The 19,855-nt window shown below is 45.8% G+C and overlaps 1 protein-coding gene across 5 annotated transcripts; it reads right to left on the reverse strand.

Moving 5' to 3' along the window:
• Positions 1 to 6,225: 6,225 nt before the first annotated feature.
• On the reverse strand, positions 6,226 to 18,575 carry GNPDA1 (glucosamine-6-phosphate deaminase 1). Of its 5 annotated transcripts, XM_025387486.1 has the most exons (8): positions 18,181 to 18,515; positions 17,803 to 17,892; positions 17,426 to 17,555; positions 13,395 to 13,496; positions 11,758 to 11,940; positions 10,571 to 10,755; positions 8,703 to 8,877; positions 6,226 to 7,703 (listed from the first exon to the last, which is right to left on the reverse strand). In XM_025387486.1, the coding sequence occupies exons 3-8, from the start codon at positions 17,547 to 17,549 to the stop codon at positions 7,603 to 7,605; spliced, it is 870 nt and encodes a 289-aa protein (XP_025243271.1). In that variant the 5' UTR covers positions 17,550 to 17,555; positions 17,803 to 17,892; positions 18,181 to 18,515; the 3' UTR covers positions 6,226 to 7,602. The 5 variants fall into 5 exon arrangements, with proteins under 5 accessions (XP_025243271.1, XP_025243273.1, XP_025243270.1 ...); XM_025387488.1 differs by lacking the exon at positions 17,803 to 17,892 and having other exon boundaries at positions 8,703 to 8,829; positions 10,625 to 10,755; positions 18,507 to 18,575; XM_025387485.1 differs by lacking the exon at positions 17,803 to 17,892 and having other exon boundaries at positions 18,507 to 18,575.
• Positions 18,576 to 19,855: the final 1,280 nt, after the last annotated feature.

A 19,855-nucleotide genomic window follows, 5' to 3' on the forward strand; every position in this document is an offset into this window, starting at 1 on the left:
GGGCAAACCTTCACGGCAAAAACAGGCAGGAAAATAGAGATCGGCTCACCTAAGGCAGAAGCTGTTGGAGCCAGTAATTGAGATTTAAACAAATTGCTGTGGGCTAAGTGTGGGCTAGTTTGAGAGTTCAAAACCAGGAGCTTGTCTAAGGAGACCCCACACTTTGGTGGGTTTTACCTCAAGGAGACCCACTAGGTTCTCCTGTAAAGATGGCAGGAAAATTCCCTTGTGCTTTGGACATGGGAAGGGAGAAAGTAATCCTTTCGAAATATATCCAGGAAGAAAGCAGACCCAGATCTGTTCTCCATGGCAGAGAAGAGTTTTCTCAGGGAAAACTACTTGCAGGAGCCTTCTCTAGCTTAGGAGAAGGGCAATTGGATGGCTCAACCCTCCTCTAGCCTTCCTGCCTCACATAAGAGGAGGAAAAAACAAGGCTCCACTAAAAAAAAAAAAAAAAAGATTTTATCATAAGAATATGCAGTGCATCTCCTCACCAATACGATACCATCAGTAGGGCTCCAGGATAACGGTGGATTACAACTGAGAGAGCTGCAAGACACAGACTCTATTTTAAGAAGGAATTTCTAGGGAAACCCAAAGACAACAGGGGAGACAAACAAGGATATTGAGGAAAATTGGAGCCTCTAGCACCTACGGTGAACATCAGACGCAGCCTGTTAGCCAGATAAACATACAACTCACTTTACCTAAGTTCTTGTTACCTAATACAGCATGTCTGGCTTCAGTAAAAAAGTACAAAGTATGCTAAAAGGGAAAAAAGAGACAAAGCAAGCATTGAGCCAGACTCAGATACGTCAGAGATTTGGGAGTTATCAGACAGGTAATTTAAAATAACTGATTAATGTGCCAGATTTCTAATAGACTAAGTGAACAACATGCAAGAATAGTCAGGTAGTATAAGCAAGAGATGGAAACTTAGAATCAAAAAGAAATGCTAAAAAAAAAAAGGCCAGGCGCGGTGGCTCACGCCCATCATCCCAACACTTTAGGAGGCTGAAGCGGGAGGATCACCTGAGGTCGGGGGTTCAAGACCAGCCTGACCAACATGGAGAGACCCTGTCTTTACTAAAAATACAAAATTAGCCTGGCGTGATGGTGTGTGCCTGTAATCCCTGCTACTCGAGAGGCTGAGGCAGGAGAATAGCTTGAACCCGGGAGGCGCAGGTTGCTGTGAGCCAAGATCCTGCCATTGCACTCCAGCCTTGGCAACAAGAGCAAAACTCTGTCTCAAAAAAAGAAAAAAAACACACAAATGCTAGAAATAAAACATTGAAGCAGAGATGAATGCCTTTGATGGGCTCATAAGACTGAACACAGCCAGAAAGAATCAGTGAGCTTGAAGATATATCAATAGTAACTTCCCAAATTGAAATGGAAAGATTCCAAAAAGGCATGGAAAAATTTTTAAAATAGCAGAATATCCAAGAACTGTGGGATAATTTTTAAAAGTGTAGGTTGGATGCAGTGACTTACACTTGTAATCCCAGCACTTTGGGAGGCTGAGGCAGGCGATTGCTTGAGGCCAGGAGTTTGAGACCAGCCTGGGCAACATGGCAAAACCCAGTCTCTTAAAAAAAAAAAATACAAAAATTAGCCAAGCATGGTGGTGCACACCTGTAATCCCAGCTACTCAGGAGGTTGAGGTGGGAGGATCGCTTGAGCCTGGGAGGTGGAGATTGCAGTGAGCTGAGATCATGCCACTGCACTCCAGCCTGGGCAACAGAGTGAGAACTTGTCTCAAAAAAAAAAAAGTAAAGTGTAGCTATGCATAATGGGAATACGGTAGTTCTCCCATATCCACAGTTTCACTTTCTATGGTCAACTGTAGTCCAAAAATAGGTAAGTGCAGTACAATAAGATTTTGAGACAGAGGGAGAGAGACAATGCTCACATAACTTATTACAGTGTATTATTATAATTCTATTTTTATAAATCTCTTACTGTGCCTAGTTTATAGATTAAGCTTTATCATAGGTATTTGTGTATCAAAAAAAACCCAAAAAAACTATACATCAGGTTCAGTACTATCCACGGTTTCAGGCATTCACTGGGAGTCTTGGAACATATGCCCTGTGGATGAAGGGGCGACTACCATACCAGAAGGAGAAGAGAGAATAGAAGAGAGAGAGATTAAAGTCAGAGTATGAGTAACTCTAGAAACTTTGCTCTAAACAAGATCAGAGAAATGATGTATCTGACGGGGCAAATGAGGTAGAGTTTTGTTTTTTTTTTTTTTTTTTTTTTTGAGACTGAGTCTGGCTCTGTCGCCCAGGCTGGAGTGCGGTGGCCGGATCTCAGCTCACTGCAAGCTCCGCCTCCCGGGTTCACGCCATTCTCCTGCCTCAGCCTCCCGAGTAGCCGGGACCACAGGCGCCCGCCACTTCGCCCGGCTAGTTTTTTGTATTTTTTAGTAGAGACGGGGTTTCACCGTGTTAGCCAGGATGGTCTCGATCTCCTGACCTCGTGATCCGCCCGTCTCGGCCTCCCAAAGTGCTGGGATTACAGGCTTGAGCCACCGCGCCCGGCCACGAGTTTTGTTTTTAAGTCTTGTTTTGAATGCCATAGGAGTGGTCTAGGAGAGGATAATTTGATGCTGTAGGTGAGAGATGGGAGTGTTGCCAGAGCAATGTCCTCAAGGAGGCAAGAGAGGATGGGATCTGGTGTGCAAGCAGAGAGCTCAGCCAAGGAGCAGGTAACAGGAAGACAGCAGAGTGTGAGAGCAGGGCTGACGTGTGGGTGCGTGATGGTGGGAACTCGTGGACATTCTTTTCTGATTGCTTCTGTTTTCAAGGTCATCAGCTGAGAGGAAAGCTGGGGTAGAGGGGTTAGACGTTTGGGATCTTATGATTTAGTCTTTGAGGATACTAAATGGACTAGTGTGATTATTAATATAGTATGACTGCCAGCTGGTGGTAATGGCTCCCCTGAGGTCCAAAGTACTATATTCTGTTTTACCTGCCCATTATTGCATAACTCAAAATCCTGTTACACTGTGTCTTACTGGAAGTGGATGTGTTTCACTAGCATCTCATCACAGTAACGATTTTGGTTCCCAGGAAAGAATCATCAAATTTGCCAAGTTAGATCTCCTCAGTAGGCTAGTTGGCTAATCCATTATATAATAGGCCATGATTTCCCCTGGTTGTTATGTACGATCACTACTCTTGGGGACAACTATCAGGCTTATGGTTCAACAAGTACCAGTGCCTTCTAGATATCAAGGCACTGCTATAGGGGCAGAATAAAGCAGTATTTAACATCTGCCTTCATGGAGTTTACATTTAGTGGGAAACAAAATACATGTCCAGTGTAAAGGGTTCTGAGAACATAGCGCACAGCAAGGATAGGAACTTGGGGATTGCAGCTTTATATTGGAGGGTCAGGGAAGAGTTATCTGATAAATGACATTCGAGGTGAGGCCTGAAGGACAGAAAGGCTAGAAGAGTAGGCCATAGGGGCAATAGTGAGCCAGGCTTTTGTGTTCACCTCTACTTTATAAACAGACTAATAGAAGGCAGGCAGCAACCATTGATGTCAACACTGCCACTTTTTACTAAATGTAATAAAACTTTAAATACATTCTGTCTACTCTTCCTGAAATACAACTCTGTGTGCACTTAATATTACATTTTCCCTTTCTTTTTTTTTTTTTTTTTTTTTTTTTTTTTTTGAGACGGAGTCTCGCTCTGCCGCCCAGGCTGGAGTGCAGTGGCCGGATCTCAGCTCACTGCAAGCTCCGCCTCCCGGGTTCACGCCATTCTCCTGCCTCAGCCTCCCGAGTAGCTGGGACTACAGGCGCCTGCCACCTCGCCCGGCTAGTTTTTTGTATTTTTTAGTAGAGACGGGGTTTCACCGTATTAGCCAGGATGGTCTCGATCTCCTGACCTTGTGATCCGCCCGTCTCGGCCTCCCAAAGTGCTGGGATTATAGGCTTGAGCCACCGCGCCCGGCCTACATTTTCCCTTTCTTATCAAACTTGCTGTTTTACAAATTCAGCGTGTTCCAGTCAGCTGTATTTAGTATTTCCTTTTTGATCAAATTGTGAAAACCTGCTCAGTGGGACCCATTAACTGGCTGTTTTGTCCTCTCAGAACTGCCTCAGACATTTTTGTTTTGTTTTATTTCATCCCCAGACTTTTTTTTGGTTTTTGTTTTTGGAGACGAAGTCTTGCTCTGTAGCCCAGGCTGGAGTGTAGTGGCATGATCTTGGCTCACCACAACCCCCGCCTCCTGGGTTCAAGCAATTCTCCTGCCTCAGCCTCCCCAGTAGCTGCGATTACAGGTGCACGCCACTGCACCCGGCTAATGTTTTATATTTTTAGTAGGGATGGGGTTTCACCATGTTGGCTAGGCTGGTCTTGAACTCCTGACCTCAGGTGATCCACCCACCTCAGCCTCCCAAAGTGCTAGGATTACAGGCGTGAGCCACTGCGCTGGGCCAGCCACAGACATTTTTGAAAGCACCCTTATTTCCAGTAACAAGATATTCCAGGCCCACTCTGATCCCTACCCCCAAACATAATTAGCTCCTGCACAAGGAGCCTGATATTAGAGGCCCAAGATGACCCAGGGGTGTACATCCCACTTGATCGCATAAGCGCTGGTTGTAGCAGGACACTGCTGTTGAGCCACCAGGAAAACACAGACTTGGGAAAGACATCAGATCTTTCTAAGGTCCCAGGTTCGTACAGCTATCTCCAGTTTAGCTGTCATCACCTAGTCCTTTTTTTGTCTCATTTTAATGTAATTTAGTTAATGTAGTTAATTTACTGTAGTTAATAACATACTTAAAATTTAAACCCTTCTTGACTGGATAAACAAAATGTATGTCCACAAAACGGAATACTATACAGCAATAAAAAGGAATGGACTACTGCTGTGTGTTATATGAACCTGAAAAATGTTATACTTAGTGAAAAAAGCCAGACACAAAAGATGTCATGTCACATGATTCCATTTATATTAAATGACCAGAAAAGGTCAATCTATAGACACAAAGCAGACCAGTAGTTGCCTGGGGCTGGGGTTAGGAGTAGGGAGCTTTTGGGAATGATAGAAATGGATTGTGGTGCTGGGCGCGGCGGCTCACGCCTGTAAACCCAGCACTTTAGGAGGCTGAGGCAGGCAGATCACTTAAGGCCATGAATTCAAGACCAGCCTTGCCAACATGGCGAAACCCCATCTCTACTAAAAATACAAAAATTAGGTGGGGTGGGTGTGGTGGTACATGCCTGTAATCCCAGCTACTGGAGAATTTGAGGCAGGAGAATCACTTGAACCCAGGAAGCAGAGGCTGCAGTGAGCTGAGATCGCACCACTGCACTCCAGCCTGGGGGACAGGGTGAGACTTTGTCTCTTAAAAAAAAAAAAAAAAAAAAAACAAAAAAACACTTGTGGTAAGGAAGTACACAATTCCATAATCATAGAAATCATTGGATTTATATCTCAAGAAATTGTTTTTGAGATGGGGTCTTGTTCTGTTGTCCAGAGTTGGGGTACAGTGATGCGATTATAGTTCACAGCAGTCTTGAACTCCTGGGCTCAACCAACCCTCTCGTGTCAGCCTCCTGAGTGGCTGGGACTACAGGCATGCACCACCATGCTTGGCTAATTTTTAAAAATTTCGTAGAGACAGGGTCTTGTTATGTTGCCCAGGCTAGTTTTGAACTCCTGATCTCAGGTGATCCTCCTGCTTTGGCCTCCCAAAGCACTGGGATTACAGGCATGAGCCACTGTACCCAGCCTCAAAATTTTGTTAAAAAAAATTAAACCCTTCTTTTAACTTCTACATCTACCTCCTTAATTGGCTATATTAACCTAATAAGCTATTCCATTATATTAACTTAAAATATATATATATATATATATATTTTTCCATACCTTGCAATAATATCCCTCATCACAAATCTGCCTTAATCTTTATAACAGCTGTATCCTCATTTGGATCTCAGGTACAGCCAGAACATGACAATTTATTGCTCATCTGTTCATTCCTACCCTTTTTCCTATAGGTGTTCCATTTTCATAAAATCTCTTATTTTTCACTCTGATGATTGAAGAAGAGATCAATAGATGGTTGCTTTGCTTGTGACCTTCCTGCAAGTTCTTGGGAGGACTGAGTGTGATGCTTTGCTTACCAGCTCTTTCTAAAATATATAAATAGCCCAGTCTTCTAAAATTGGGGGCTCAAATCCACAAATGACATGTTATTTGAAAATACTGGATTTAATAGAAAATATCACATTGTAAACAAATCCATTGATCCATGAGCTTAAAACAGAATGACAGCACAATCACATAGAAAAGCTAAAGACAAAATACTGGTACCAAACATAGCCCTTAGGCCTGAGCCAGACTCTTAAAGGTCTTTCCCAGAAATAGAGACAGCAGTAGCTTCAAACAGGCACAAAAATAGCCAGGAGGAGGCAGCATCCACTCCATGAAGGCCTAAGACAATGAAAGGAAGCCAGAGCAACAGACCACCTTGGGATCCGGGGAGAAGGATAAATGGGCAAAAGGGTTGTATTTCCTGATGTTCTCAGAACATCAGACCACACCATATGAATCTAAGCGGGACTATTTTAAGTGGGGAAACAATACTAGAAACATTTGGTGTGTTTTCCTGGCACTCACCTCCTAGGGAAGCAGGAGAGTGGGACACTCAGGAGTTGTGACTAAACTCACACTTAAGCTGCCTGCCCAGACCGTCCTCTTGGCTGAACACAACACTGAAATTGTGGCAGTGTCTGTTGCCCCAGTGGACCTCCTACTTACTAATGAGTATGTAAAACAGAGGAGCCACAGTGAGGCCTTTCACAAAAACACAGGGCTCTGGGGGGAAAACGGCTTCCACCTTCCTCCTTTTGATGCTGCAGAGTCCCTGAGGGAGAGAAGTTTGACATGGCTGGGCCCCTTGAGGCTCTGGGTTTATCAGTAGAAGCCAACTCTTTGACCCCACCCACCCAAATCCACCCCCGGGTTCTCCCAGTTCAGAGAAAAGCTGTGAAACTGGAAAACAACGGGAAGAAGGAAGGAAGGGATCGTTTTCTTTCCACTGCACTTGTTACTGACCAAAGAGCCTGCTTCCTTGCACTTATTTTAGATATTGAGAGTTTGTGCCTTAACCTGGAACAATGGTTCTCAACCAAGGGGCAGGCCTGTGCAAGAAAGACTCTCAAGACTCTTCAAAGAGGTGGCATCCAATATACACAAGCCCCTAATTCCCTCCCACTTGAAAATCAGTGCATGTAAGGAGAGAAATTCCTGATGGGTGTGTGTTGTACATGTGAACCGTGGCTGAAGCAGAACAAAAAGTTTAAAACTCCCAACCTGGGTTTGGCAGACATCAAAATGATGGAGTACATTTTGCAGAGATTTTTTTTCTGATTAAGTTACAAACAAATCATTCTCCCTACAGCTAAACTCCATGACTAGGCTCCCAGCCTCATGGCCAAGAACAATAAGTTTACCCACTTATCTGGAGTACCCATACTAGATTAAAGAAATACAATTCTTCTAAAGACAATTTCCAGAAAGACCTGCCTTTCCCTATGGGTACTTGACACTAGGTCCCAGCACAGGCTAATCGCTGTATGGTTTCTTAGAAGATTGGCTTTTCTCAGTTTCTTTCTCTTTGATACTGTACAAGGGGTCCACCAACTTGTTATGAACAAGCATTAAACCTACAAAAAATTAAAAAGAAAAAGTAATTAATTCAGGCAGTGGCAAGAGTTCCTTGATTATCAATCATAACATCCAGGAGCTCTCAAATTTTGTCTTAAAGCTGACTCTTCTCTCTTTTCTCTATGATCCCCAAATGATAAAAACCCTAAGTACAAGAAGAGTTATTCACAGTGAGTACTATATTCATGGAACTTTTATAAATTCAATCACTATGGGAGTTGGCTATTTAAAGGTTAGTCTTTTCAGCAAAGAACAAATTCCTAATTGACCTGCTTGAGTAAAGGAGGATTTTCACGTTTGCCTAAAGCAGTGTGCATCCTTTTAAAGTAAAAGAAGAGCCGGGCATGGCGGCTCTCATGCCTGTAATCCTCGCGCTCTGGGAGGCCGAGATGGGTGGATCTCCTGAGGTCAGGAGTTAAGACAAGCCTGGGCAACATGGCGAAACCCCGTCTCTACTAAAAATACAAAAATTAGCCGGGTATAGTGGCGGGCACCTGTAATTCAAGCTACTTGGGAGATTGAGTCAAGCAGAATCACTTAAGCCCGGGAGGTGGAGGTTGCAGTGAGCCGAGATCATACCACTGCACTCCAGCCTGAGTGACAGAGTGAGACACTGTCTCAAAAAAGAAAAAAAAAAAAAAAGTAAAAGAAAGAAAGATCCTCCTGATAATTCAGTGTCTCACCTAGAGGGGAATGGCTGTTTAAGATTTGAAAAGAGAAAACCTGAGGCTCAATGGCACTATGAGGTCACCACATAGTCCTTGGACCATACTCGGCATTTTCTTTCCTCCTTCTCAGAGCAAACATATCTCCAGAAATGGATCTTTGCAGTCACAGGTGGAAAATAAATGACAGTGTAGTCTGATGCAGTTGGGTTTGATATTTCTTAAGATTACAGTTGTCAAGTAAAACGACTAGAGGATGAAAGCTGGATCTACTACTAACTCCTGGTACACCCTGAGCTTGACCACCTCTTCCTGGACCCACACCTCCCTCACCTTTGAAATACTTGACAGTCTTCACTTTCAGCTCCAAGGTGGCATCCTCATCACACACAAACACGGTGCGGGGATGCTGCTGGAAGGCAGACACGGTCCACATGTGGTTCACTCCCTCCTCGATGGCCTTGTACAGAGCGAATGCCTTGTGAGCACCTGTGATGAGGATCATCACCTGGGGATCAGAAAACAAGTCCGTGATAGAGGGGAGCATTCCAGACACCCTAAACAGTTGTAAGGATGATTGTTTTTCATATCACATTGTAACTGGTTACCATGCAACATACTTTTGCTCAGTGCTCCTTGTGCTTTATCACACAAATAACCCAAGGCAGGCGGCATCCTTATCCCCATGTTATATGATAAGAAAACAGAGCCTGGGGGGTTAAGTAGCTTGCCCAGGGTCATTTATGACCCTAAAGTTCATGTTCTTGACCACCACGTGACAGTGCCTCCAGGTATCTTTGATGATGCCTATGAAAGTGCCCTGTAAACAGACATGCCATGCCCAGGCCCGCTATCCCGTCAGCTTGGTGACTCTCCACAAGCACAGTTTGTGAAAGAGGGCTCCTAACCTGTACCACCAGCAAGGATGCTTTGCAGGCAATGGTAGGAGTTATCTGTGGGGCCTCTAAGGCTGAATCCCAGGAAGGCTGCTCCATTATCTGGTCACTTTCAGTTCATAGCATTAAACCTATGAACTAATGTGACCTGGGGTGATGGTTTTTGTTAATATATAATAAAACAAAGGCACAGTCTCCACTTAACAGTTAAGATATCAAGAATGTAAGTGATCTTAAAGAACTCAGCTCTATGCAAGGGCAGGAAAAGAGAAAAAAAATAACTCAGTTCTATAGATTTCCTTTCATTTTAATTCACATGTGCCACAGAGTTGTGAACAAGATGTACTGTTCCTTTCTTAAAAGATTAGAACACAGAAGCAGAGAGGGAATGTGACTATTTATTCCGGACCCCTCAGCAACCCAGAACTCTTTTTAGAAAAGATAATCTCCTGATTTCCAGTCCCAGGTCCTTTCCCAGATCAAGATGCCCTTATGATAAAAACAGGTTTAAGCTGCAAGGCTAAAAACAGCGAGTAAACACCCCCACCCCACATACTGATTGAAGATTACCCAACAGAAATCTGGGTGCTGTCACTCATATCACAAAAGTTCACTTTAAACAGGGAATTTTTCACTGATTTAGATGCTTGTTTATTGGCTTGGGCAAAGAAATGTAAATCTAACATGTCTGTAGCTGCTTCCCACTGAATGCACATCAGAAAGGAAGAGAAAACGCTTCTAAAGTTCTAATGAAAATAAGGAAATTGGAACCACAAAAAATTCAAATTCAAATGATAGTCAATTTTTTAGGGGAAAAGCTCAATTCAGTTTAAAACACTTATATTTTAATCACACTTCACCACATTTATTAATCTCTGAGCACAGGGCTAGAAGCACAAGCATCCTTGGTGTCCAAACAGTGAACCTCTGCCAACTACAAGGAACAAGGGAGCCCCTCTCTCCATACCTGGTCAGGTACAAAATTCATATTCCAACATTAGTGATGCTGGCCTCCTCTCTGCCTGTGAAAAGCATGAAAGGGGCCCGAGGCCAGAGAGCCTGCTGTCCTAGGCAGTCAGCCAAAGGCACCAAAAACATGCTCAAGGGATTCACCTCACACTGGGAATAATGATGTCTTCCAAAGAGGCAAGAGGAACAGTGAGTAACAGGGTCAGCAGGGATTTTAGCTTTATTTATCATGTCTTCATCTTTAATAAGAATGTAGGTGGTACAAGTATAGTTAAGATTAATAAGAGAAAGACAAGTCCACCCAGTGCAAAGCTGGTGGGGCCCTTGCATCCTCACCTCTCTAGCATCCATGACAGTGCCCACCCCCACCGTCAAGGCCATGGTGGGCACCTTGGTGAGTTCTCCATCGAAGAACCTAGCATTGGCCAGGATGGTGTCCATGGCCAGTGTCTTCACACGGGTCCTGGACACCAGACTGGAGCCTGGCTCGTTGAAGGCAATGTGTCCATCAGGGCCGATGCCTACAGGGAGAGAGCCCACGCAGCTTTGTGAGTCCCAGGGATCCAAGATTTCAAGAATGGACAATTTCTCCTTCCCTAACTAGGGTCTGAAAAAAAATCATTGAAAGCTGTGTCACCTTTCTCATTTGCAGCCCTGAGCAGGTACTCTGTCCCCCTCCCTACCATTTATTTCTCTTTGACATACTGTCTCAGAGAAGACCCTCCCCACCATTTCTGTCTGAGGCACACACATTGTTAACTTGCTATCACCCCCAAAAAACTGAGGAAGAAGCACTCCAAACAGCTTCTGCCTCCCCAGATTGTCAGGAAAGTGGACCTTCTCTGTCTCTTCCGCCTGTAGTTAGAGGGTCCTGCTGCTGGGATAGAGGTGCAGTGAACAAAACACCCAGAGAACCTGGACAGGGGCTGCCAAGGTTCTAAAATCTCAGAGGATGAGAGCTTCCTACCTCCTCCCCACCTTTAAGTACAGAACAGTGATCTCTAGAGTAATAAAAGGCAATTCAATGTTACCCCTCATGGGTAACTCCAGAGGTGGCGACAGATGGACACACAAAAGGGCAGCCCAGAGGACCCGAGCACAAATCCAAGAAGCAGACACCTGCTCCCACCTGCGGACCTTCAGTGAGTCACCTAACTTCTCTGGGGTTCAACTGGCTATCTATAGGGGCTGTGTGGAGACTTTTGGAACTACAGGAGTCCATGATGTTAAATGTTTAGATAAGTTCCAGGACTGATCCATAAAACCTTAAGACTGGGGAGTAGACAGAATCTCAGAGTCCAAACCCAAACCTCTCAGTTTATAGACAAGGCATCAAACTGCAGAAAGAGATCCCCAAGATAACACAGTTCCTGAGTAACAGAGCCAGGCAGAGCCCATTTCGCCTGCCTGTCTCTGCGGTCACTAGCACACCCAGAGGAAGCTGTCTGGAGATAGGCGTGGTGTCTTGTCCTCCTTCCCACGGGTCTGGCCCTGGATTGTGTGCTGCAGAGTGTCAAGCTTACCTCCAACAAATAGCTCGATCCCACCTGCAGCTTTGATCTTCTCTTCAAAGGCATCACATTCTGCCTGTAGGTCGACTGCATTCCCATCCAGAATGTAAGTGTTTTCTGGGTGGATGTCAATGTGCTTGAAGAAGTTGTTCCACATGAAGGAGTGGTAACTCTCTGGGTGGTCTCGAGGAAGGCCTGTGGGGCCATGGGGCACTCAGTCATGCCTAGGCCAAGCCAAAGCCCCCCTCCTAAGAAGGATGCCAGGACACCAAGCTGACCTACAGAGACACTCCCAGGGGTCTGCCCATCTGGGAGCCTTAGGCACCAGCCCTCTGACCCCTAGCCACTCGGGACAGACTGAGCCAGTATCCGTAAGTGTCCACCCACCAGCACCACCATCTGTGGCCACAGAGCTGGGCCAGAGTAACTACACACCAAGGGCCTGGGAAATCCCCACATTCTAATCTGCTTTTCATAAGGCAATGACCATAAGTTAGAGGCTGGGGACACTCTGGCCCCCTGGGGTAGGGCTGCACTCATCTTAGAAAGCAAGCAAGCACACCCCTCACCCTGTGCCTCTCACCCCACCATCCACTCCCAGTTCTACCCCACTCAGCCTGAATACATTCCAGCTTGAACACCAGGTGGTTAGAGGGAACTATCTCAAGGCTTCCCCAAATCAACTTTTTTTTTTTAGCCAGGAAAAAAAAAAATGATAATGTTTAATGTTAAGCATTAAGAGTATGTAAAATCAGCCTTAAAAAGGAAGGAAATTTTGACACACACTACAACAATGGATGAACCTTGTGGACTTTATGCTAGGTGAAAGAAGCCAGTCAAAAAGACAAATACTTTATGATTCCAGTTATATACTCTAGTTTGATTCTAGAGTAATCAAATTCATAGAAACAGACAGTAAAATGGTGGTTTCCGCGGCTGGTGAAGGGGGAAACGAGAAGTTACTGTTTCACGGGTATAGAGCCTGGGTCTTACAAGATGAAAAGAGTTCTAGAAATTGGTTGCACAACAATGTGAATGCACTTAACACTACTGAACTATACATAGAAAGGTGGTTAAGATGGTAAATGTCATGTTACATGTATTTTACCACAATTTTTTTCTTTTAAAAAGGATGTTTAAAATGAAGCTATTACAAAAGGACTGGGTGAAGGGGAGGTGATAGAAGACTAAGGTATAGCCTTTCAGCAGCAGGAAGGACACCAATCTCGGGTCCCCTCCAAGTGTACCTGGCAAAAAGGGGAGCTGGAGGCCACACACAGGAGAGAAAGCACAGATCCAGATCCTAGGGGAAACACCCCAGCCAGGATCCCACTTGTAATCATTTGTTCCAGAAAGAAATGGCATGGAGTTGGGGAGCAGGCAGGAGAAGGAGATACTCTCATATGTATTAAGTATTTGTTATGTGTAAGAAACTTCCACATCTTTTATGATATCATTTAATGCTTACAACCTGTGAGGTCAGCTTTACCAGCCCCATTTTAGAGCTGAGTAAACCAAGAGGTAAATATTGATAATTGAGCCTATCATCAAATGTCACTGGCTCCCTGATTCCTCTCCAGGGCTGGGCCAATGAGAGGAGGAGCATCAGTCTCCTAGAATCAGGAAAGAACCTTGAAAGAGAGACTCACCCACGTACTCATCCATGTTGAAGGTCTTCACATATTTAAAGGACAGGTCCCCATTCTTATAGTATTCAATCAGCTTCTTGTAGCAGCCAAGTGGGGTACTCCCTGAAAGAGTGGCCACAGCCATGAACACCCCTTGCACCCCAAGTCTGGAAGCCCAGAGGGTATACAGGAATGAGTCTGGGCTGCTCACAGGGAGAACCTGTCAGATCTGAAGTCCTAGCCAGTACTCCAATCCTAACTGCCATCCATCCATTAATTGTTTAATGCCTATTTTGCCACTAGACTTTAAGCTCCAGGAGGGCAGGACTGTGTCTGCCTTGATCACTGCTGAATCCCCAGTATCCAGCACACTGATGACTGAAATCACTTTGATTAGTACCTGAGTGAACATCAGACTTAATTATTGACATGATACTCCCTGAACAAGTACTATGTGCAAGGCACAGGGCCATGTGATAAAGACACAGGGGAGCAAGGGACAGTAGCTACTCTAAAATAACTCAACTGTTTAGGAGCAGAACACAAAGCAGGAACATCCGTTGTGATGGGGTAAAGTACAAGCTCACCTAGTGCTTCAGGGTTCAAGGAAGACTTCCCTGAGGAGCAGCGAAGCCCTAGTTGAGTCTCATTAAAAAGTCAATGTCATGGCCGGGCGTGGTGGCTCACGCTTGTAACCCCAACACTTCAGGAGGCCAAGGCAGGTGGATCACTTGAGGTCAGGAGTTCAAGACCAGTCTGGACAACATGGTGAAACCCCGTCTCTACTAAAAATACAAAAATTAGCTGGGCACGGTGGCATGTGCCTGTAAGCTCAGGAGGTTGAGGCACAAGAATCACTTGAACTTGGGAGGCAGAGGTTGCAGTGGGCCGAGATCGCACCACTGCACTCCAGCCTGGCCAACAGAGCCAGACTCCATCTTGAAAAAAAACAAAAAAGTCAATGTCATAAAAACACACACATAATAAAAGGTAGGAGGACACTGTATATTAAAAGACTAAAGATGCATGAACCCTGACTGAACACTGGATTTTTAAAAAACCAACCTATAAAAGATAAATGTGGACAACTGAGAAAAAATTGTGAACATAGTTTGCATACGAGATGATGGCGTGATTTTTCATTTTCTTAGGTATGATGGTATCGTAGTTGTGTAGGAGAATGTCCTTATTCTCAGGAGATATGTGCTGAAGGATTTAGAGAGAAGTGTCAGGATGTCTGGAACTTACTTTCACATGGTTCAGAAAAAAAACTTGTGTGTGTGTAGATACAGAACAAGAGCCAGAGAAAGGTTAAAGCAAATGTGGCAAAATGGTAACAATTGGTGAATTTAGGTGAATGGTATTGACCTGTTTTTTTTCTTCAACTTTTCTGAATATTTCAAATTTTGCAAACTAAAAAAATGAAAGGAAAAAAAAAAAAAAAAACTACCGAGATTACATCATGTCACCATTCTTTTCAAAACCCACCATTAGCTTCTCATTTCACCCTCAGCAACACCAGTCCTTCTAAGGCTCCACAGAACCTGGCCCCCGGCTATGAGACCCTCCCTGCCACCATATCCAACACTGCACAGCCCCACCCCTGCCAACACACTCCCTATCCTTTCCTGCTTCATGTTTCTCCTTTCCTCTTATCACCATCTAACATACTCTATATTTTGCTAATTGTTTATTATCTGTCTCTCCCATTATAATTTAAGCCTCAGAAGGCAGAAGTTTATATCCTTTTTGTTCACTGCTGTATCCTTAGAGGCTAGAACAGCTTTGCACACAGAGGGCACTCAATAAATACCTGCTGGGTGAATGGCAGCTCCCCACAACTCACACAAAATAATCAGCTGGTCCGTGTGACAAGGCCTTAGCTATGCCTGAGCCACATAGCTTCCTCTCTCCTGCCATTTTCCAAACTTCTAGCCTTCCCATGAATTCTCTGAACTTCCCAGTATCTAGCCAATAAACTCCTTTTCTGCTTAATTTAGCTGGAGTTGGTTTCTGCGGTTTCCACTCAGAACCCTGACAGGTGCTATATCTAACAGAAGGAATGTTCCAAGGACCCCCGTGTGGAAATGCTGTCCTGTTGGTTCAAGCAGGACAGGCAGGGAGAGGCTAGGTTTTGGAGGGCCTTAATGCCACTGAAGAGCTTGGATCTGACTCTGCAATGAGGGGAATGAGGGAATGGTTTCAGAAGACCAGACTCTGACCCATAGAGAGGTTGGGTCTCTCCACAGTTAGGAGACAGGATGTTAGCACAGCCTCCAGAGGGCCTGAGACATTGGTGGTTTCACAGGCACAGGTGGATACTACTCCCACAAACCTCTACTGCAGAGCTCAGCAAACTTTGGTCCACAGGCCAAATCTGGCCTGTGCAGTGGCACGATCTCAGCTCACTGTAACCTCTGTCTCCTGGGTTTAACTGATTCTCCTGCCTCAGCCTCCTGAGTAGCTGGGATTATAGGTGCCTGCCACCATGCCCAGCTAATTTTTGTATTTTTAGTAGAGGTGGGGTTTCACCATGTTGGCCAGGCTCGTCTCGAATGCCTGACTTCAAATGATCCACCCACCTCAGCCTCCCAAAGTGCTGGGATTACAGGCATGAGCCACCACGCCCAGCACTGCAGCCTGTTTTTATACAGCTCATGAGTTAAGAATGGTTTTCTTTTCTTTTCTGAGACAGAATCTTGCTGTCGCCCAGGCTGGAGTGCAACTGCACAATCATGGTTCACTGCAGCCTCGACCAGGCCCAAGCAATCCTCACACCTCACACCGCAGCCTCAGCTGGGACTATAGGCATGTGCCACCATGCCTAGCTAATTTTTGTATTTTTTTGTAGAGATGGGGTTTTGCCATGTTCCCCAGGCGAATCTCAAACTCCTGGGCTCCAGCAATCTGCCCACCTCAGCCTCCCAAAGTGCTGAAATTACAAATGTGAGCCACTGTGCCTGGACTGGTTTTTACATTTTTAAATAGTTTTTTTAAATTAAAGAATAACAACATTTTGTGACATGTGAAAATTATATAAGTTCAAACTTCAGTGTCCATAAAGTTTTATTGGCCTACAACCATACTCATTCACTTATATATTGTCTTCTCTTTTTTTGAGACAGGGTCTCTCTCTGTCACCCAGGCTGGAGTACAGTGACACAATCTTGGCTCACTGCAGCCTCAATCTACCGGCTTAAGCGATCCACCTACCTCAGCCTCCCAAGTAGCTGGGACTACAGGTGAGCGCCACTGTGCCAGGCTAATAATAGCTGCTTTCAAACAACAGAAGGGTGAGGTTGTTGCAACAGAGACTATATGGCTAGTGAAGTCTAAAATATTTACTACTGGCCTTTTACAGAAAAAGTTTGAACTGCAAGGAAGACAAAAAAGAAAAAGAAAAAGCTTGAAGAACCCCCCCGACACACACCACACACACATACACACTCTAATGGATGGGTCAGGAACGGCCACTAGGGCAAACCCACCCATCTCTGAAAAAAATAATCAGGACATTTGTCTTGAGGAGCTGGGGTCAAAATATCTTTCTGAAAAAGCAACATTTTGATTTTTCCCAAAAGAAATTAGGACTGTTTTTACTTAGGTCCTGTGTTTAATTAAGCCTTACAGAAAATTACCTAAGTAACTATCTTCTCAATTCTCCCAAGGATGGTACTTAGCTAGTACCCCTCTAGATATAGAGAAGAGAAATTAATTCATTACATAAAATGAATGCCTTAGGGTATCAGGACTTAATTCTGTTAAGAAACCCTGGTGGACAAGGCTGACTTAGGATGTAGCCTAAAAATCAAGTTCTTCCTGCCTAACCAATATCCCTTCTGCTCCAGGATTCTGCAGGAACAGGCAGCACTAAACCAACCCATAAGGGAAGCTGGGTCCTTTGTATGTGGAAGGGGCAGGAAGGTGCTCTCTCAGCACCAGTACCCCAGAGCCCCCGTGAAGTCCCTTGGCTGAGTGAGCCCGTGTACCTGGCCCCTGTTGCCTACTCTCTCCACTCCTATCCACGGCACCCTCTCCATCCAAGAACGCACCAGTGGGGAGCCCCAGGGTGAAGTACTTCTCTGGCCCTGGGTTAAACTGGATGATGCGGTTCCTGATGTATTTAGCCGCCCACTCGCTGGCCTGAGAATAGTGGTCCAGGATGATGAGTTTCATCTTGTCCTGCAGTGGGGGAGAGGGGATGACAGAAAGGAATCAATGGTAAGGGGCAGAGAAAGAGATGGAGGAGGTGGGAGAAGCTCTCTTACCCAGCAACAATCCCCCCTTCCCAAGCTGTCTGAGCCAGGAAAAAGGCCTTTCTATTCACAGAGGAGCTAAGAGGTTGGGCCAGTCGCCTCCACCACCCACAGTCCACTAGGAGGCGCTACTGGGGGTAGATCTGGGTTCTAATCTCAGCTCCTTCACTTACCAACTAAAGGACCTCGGTCAAAGGACCTAAGTTCTCTCTGAGCCGTTTCCTCCTTTATAAAAATTGGGACAATAGTACCTACTTCACAGACTTCACGACGGGTAATACGAAATAAGAGAATGCGTGTAAACCACTTAGTATTTACTATGTTGGCTGTTACCATCCGGATAGATGCTCTGCTCAGCCCCGCCTCCCTCATCCCTGCCCCCACGGGAGCGGGATACTCTCCACACTCCCCGCCCTCTACCCCAAGACTCTTCCTCAAGAAGTAGAGAGGTCATAGGATCATGCTGGGCCACTAGAGCAGGTGGGGCAATGAGCTCGGCCTGGGGAGCTGTGTGCTGAGGGACTAGCGGAGAGGTGTTCCTACTGGCCCGCCTTGCTTTGCGAACCCCTCTGGGTCCTCAGTTTCCCCCAAAGCACAAAAGGTAAAAGGTAATCGCTCCAGAAGGAGGACGTTTTGCTCCCCCAGCACTGCGGTTAGTGGGAGTGGGAAAGCAAGAGGCGAAGGTGGCCCGCGCGGTCGTCGGTGGGGTACAGCGTGTCCCCCACCTCGATTACCACCCCATCGACCCTCCGATCCCGGCTGGAAAATGTGTGAGAGCGGCTCCCCGGGGTCCCGACCCCGGGTGCCGTAGGGCTGGGGCAGCGCTCCGCGCTCCGGCCCGCGAGGAAGGTGCCCGCCAGCCCTTCTCCCCACTTACGCGGACGCCTCCCGCGGCGGCTGCAGCTACTGCGCCGGCGGCCCGGCCCGGCGCGGGTCACGTGGCTGCGGGTCACGCGGCGCAGCGTGCACCGCCCGCTGGGCTGACTCAGCGGGGCCGCAGCTACTGGGACTGACTCTCCCGGCGGAGGGATTCCGGCCACTCACAGTCCCACCTCGGCCGGTGGCTCCGGCAGGCCCTGGAACAGACCGTAAAAAACACACTTTCCCTTGAGAGGCGGGGATTCGAGCCTGGTGTTTTTTTTTGGTGTTTTTTTTTTTGTGCAAGAGGAGGGAGACTTGAGGCGTGCCGGGTCGCCCCCAGGAATACAGCCCTCTGGAACTTGGGGCTGGGGCCGGGGTTTTTAGTGCAGGGGTTGAGCTGGGGGCAGGCAAAGCAGAATCGCTTCCTCAGTCTCCTAGGGTTGGGCCTGGCTCTGTCTTCAGTTTCTTTATTTGTTTAGATGGCATTTATTTACCCAGGTATTAAAACTTTTGTTGTTTCAAATACAATTGGACTTTTTAAAGTCCTTTTTTAGAGATCAAACTTTGCAGCATTATATAATAGAGAAAAAGGCAGGCCCTTGGTTTCCCCAACTCCCCACACCAAGATAACCATTGCTTAGAGTACATTCTGAATTGCTTTCTATGAATATGCTTACACTGTTATTTTACATAAATGGGAACACATACACATGAGGCTTATATATTTCAAGGGTCAGATATTTGACCTGCATTATTTCACTTAATCCTTATTAAGCTCCAGTAGTAGGTTTGCCATTACTTTTTAACAAGTGGAGAAACTGACGCTTGGAGAGAAAAGTTAACTTGGCCAGAGGCACCAGTGGTTTGCCTAAGACTTCAATTCAGGGGAATCTGTCCAAATCCCAAATCCATGCTTTTTACCGCCAGCGGGCACTGCCTCCCAGCTGGTATGACTGAATTTGGGACGCTTCTATATCAGAACAAGAGATCCATCGTATTCTTTCCAGTCAACATTAGAGTGTTCGAGACTTCTAGGGACACTTGGGAGCTTTCCATGCAGAGGCTGGAGGAAGGACTTGAGTGCTGGTCATCAGTAACATCTTCCATTACATAGGGTTTTGCAAGAGCTTTGTGCCCATTATTTCATAGAATCCTGCCCAATCGTCAGATATGATTACCGCCATTTTATTGATATGGAAACTGGGGCTCAAAGGAGTACAGAGACTTGTGATACATGACCTCACAGTCCGACATCCCGGACTTTGGTCAGTGCTAGGGAGCAGTGGCGAGATCTCCTGAATCAACCTAGTTTTCCTCCCGCAGCAAAAGGCCAAAGGAATTCTGGCTTCATGCCAGGTGACAGGG

This window comes from Theropithecus gelada, chromosome 6 (genome assembly GCF_003255815.1).
Source record: "Theropithecus gelada isolate Dixy chromosome 6, Tgel_1.0, whole genome shotgun sequence".
Lineage (NCBI taxonomy): Eukaryota > Metazoa > Chordata > Mammalia > Primates > Cercopithecidae > Theropithecus > Theropithecus gelada.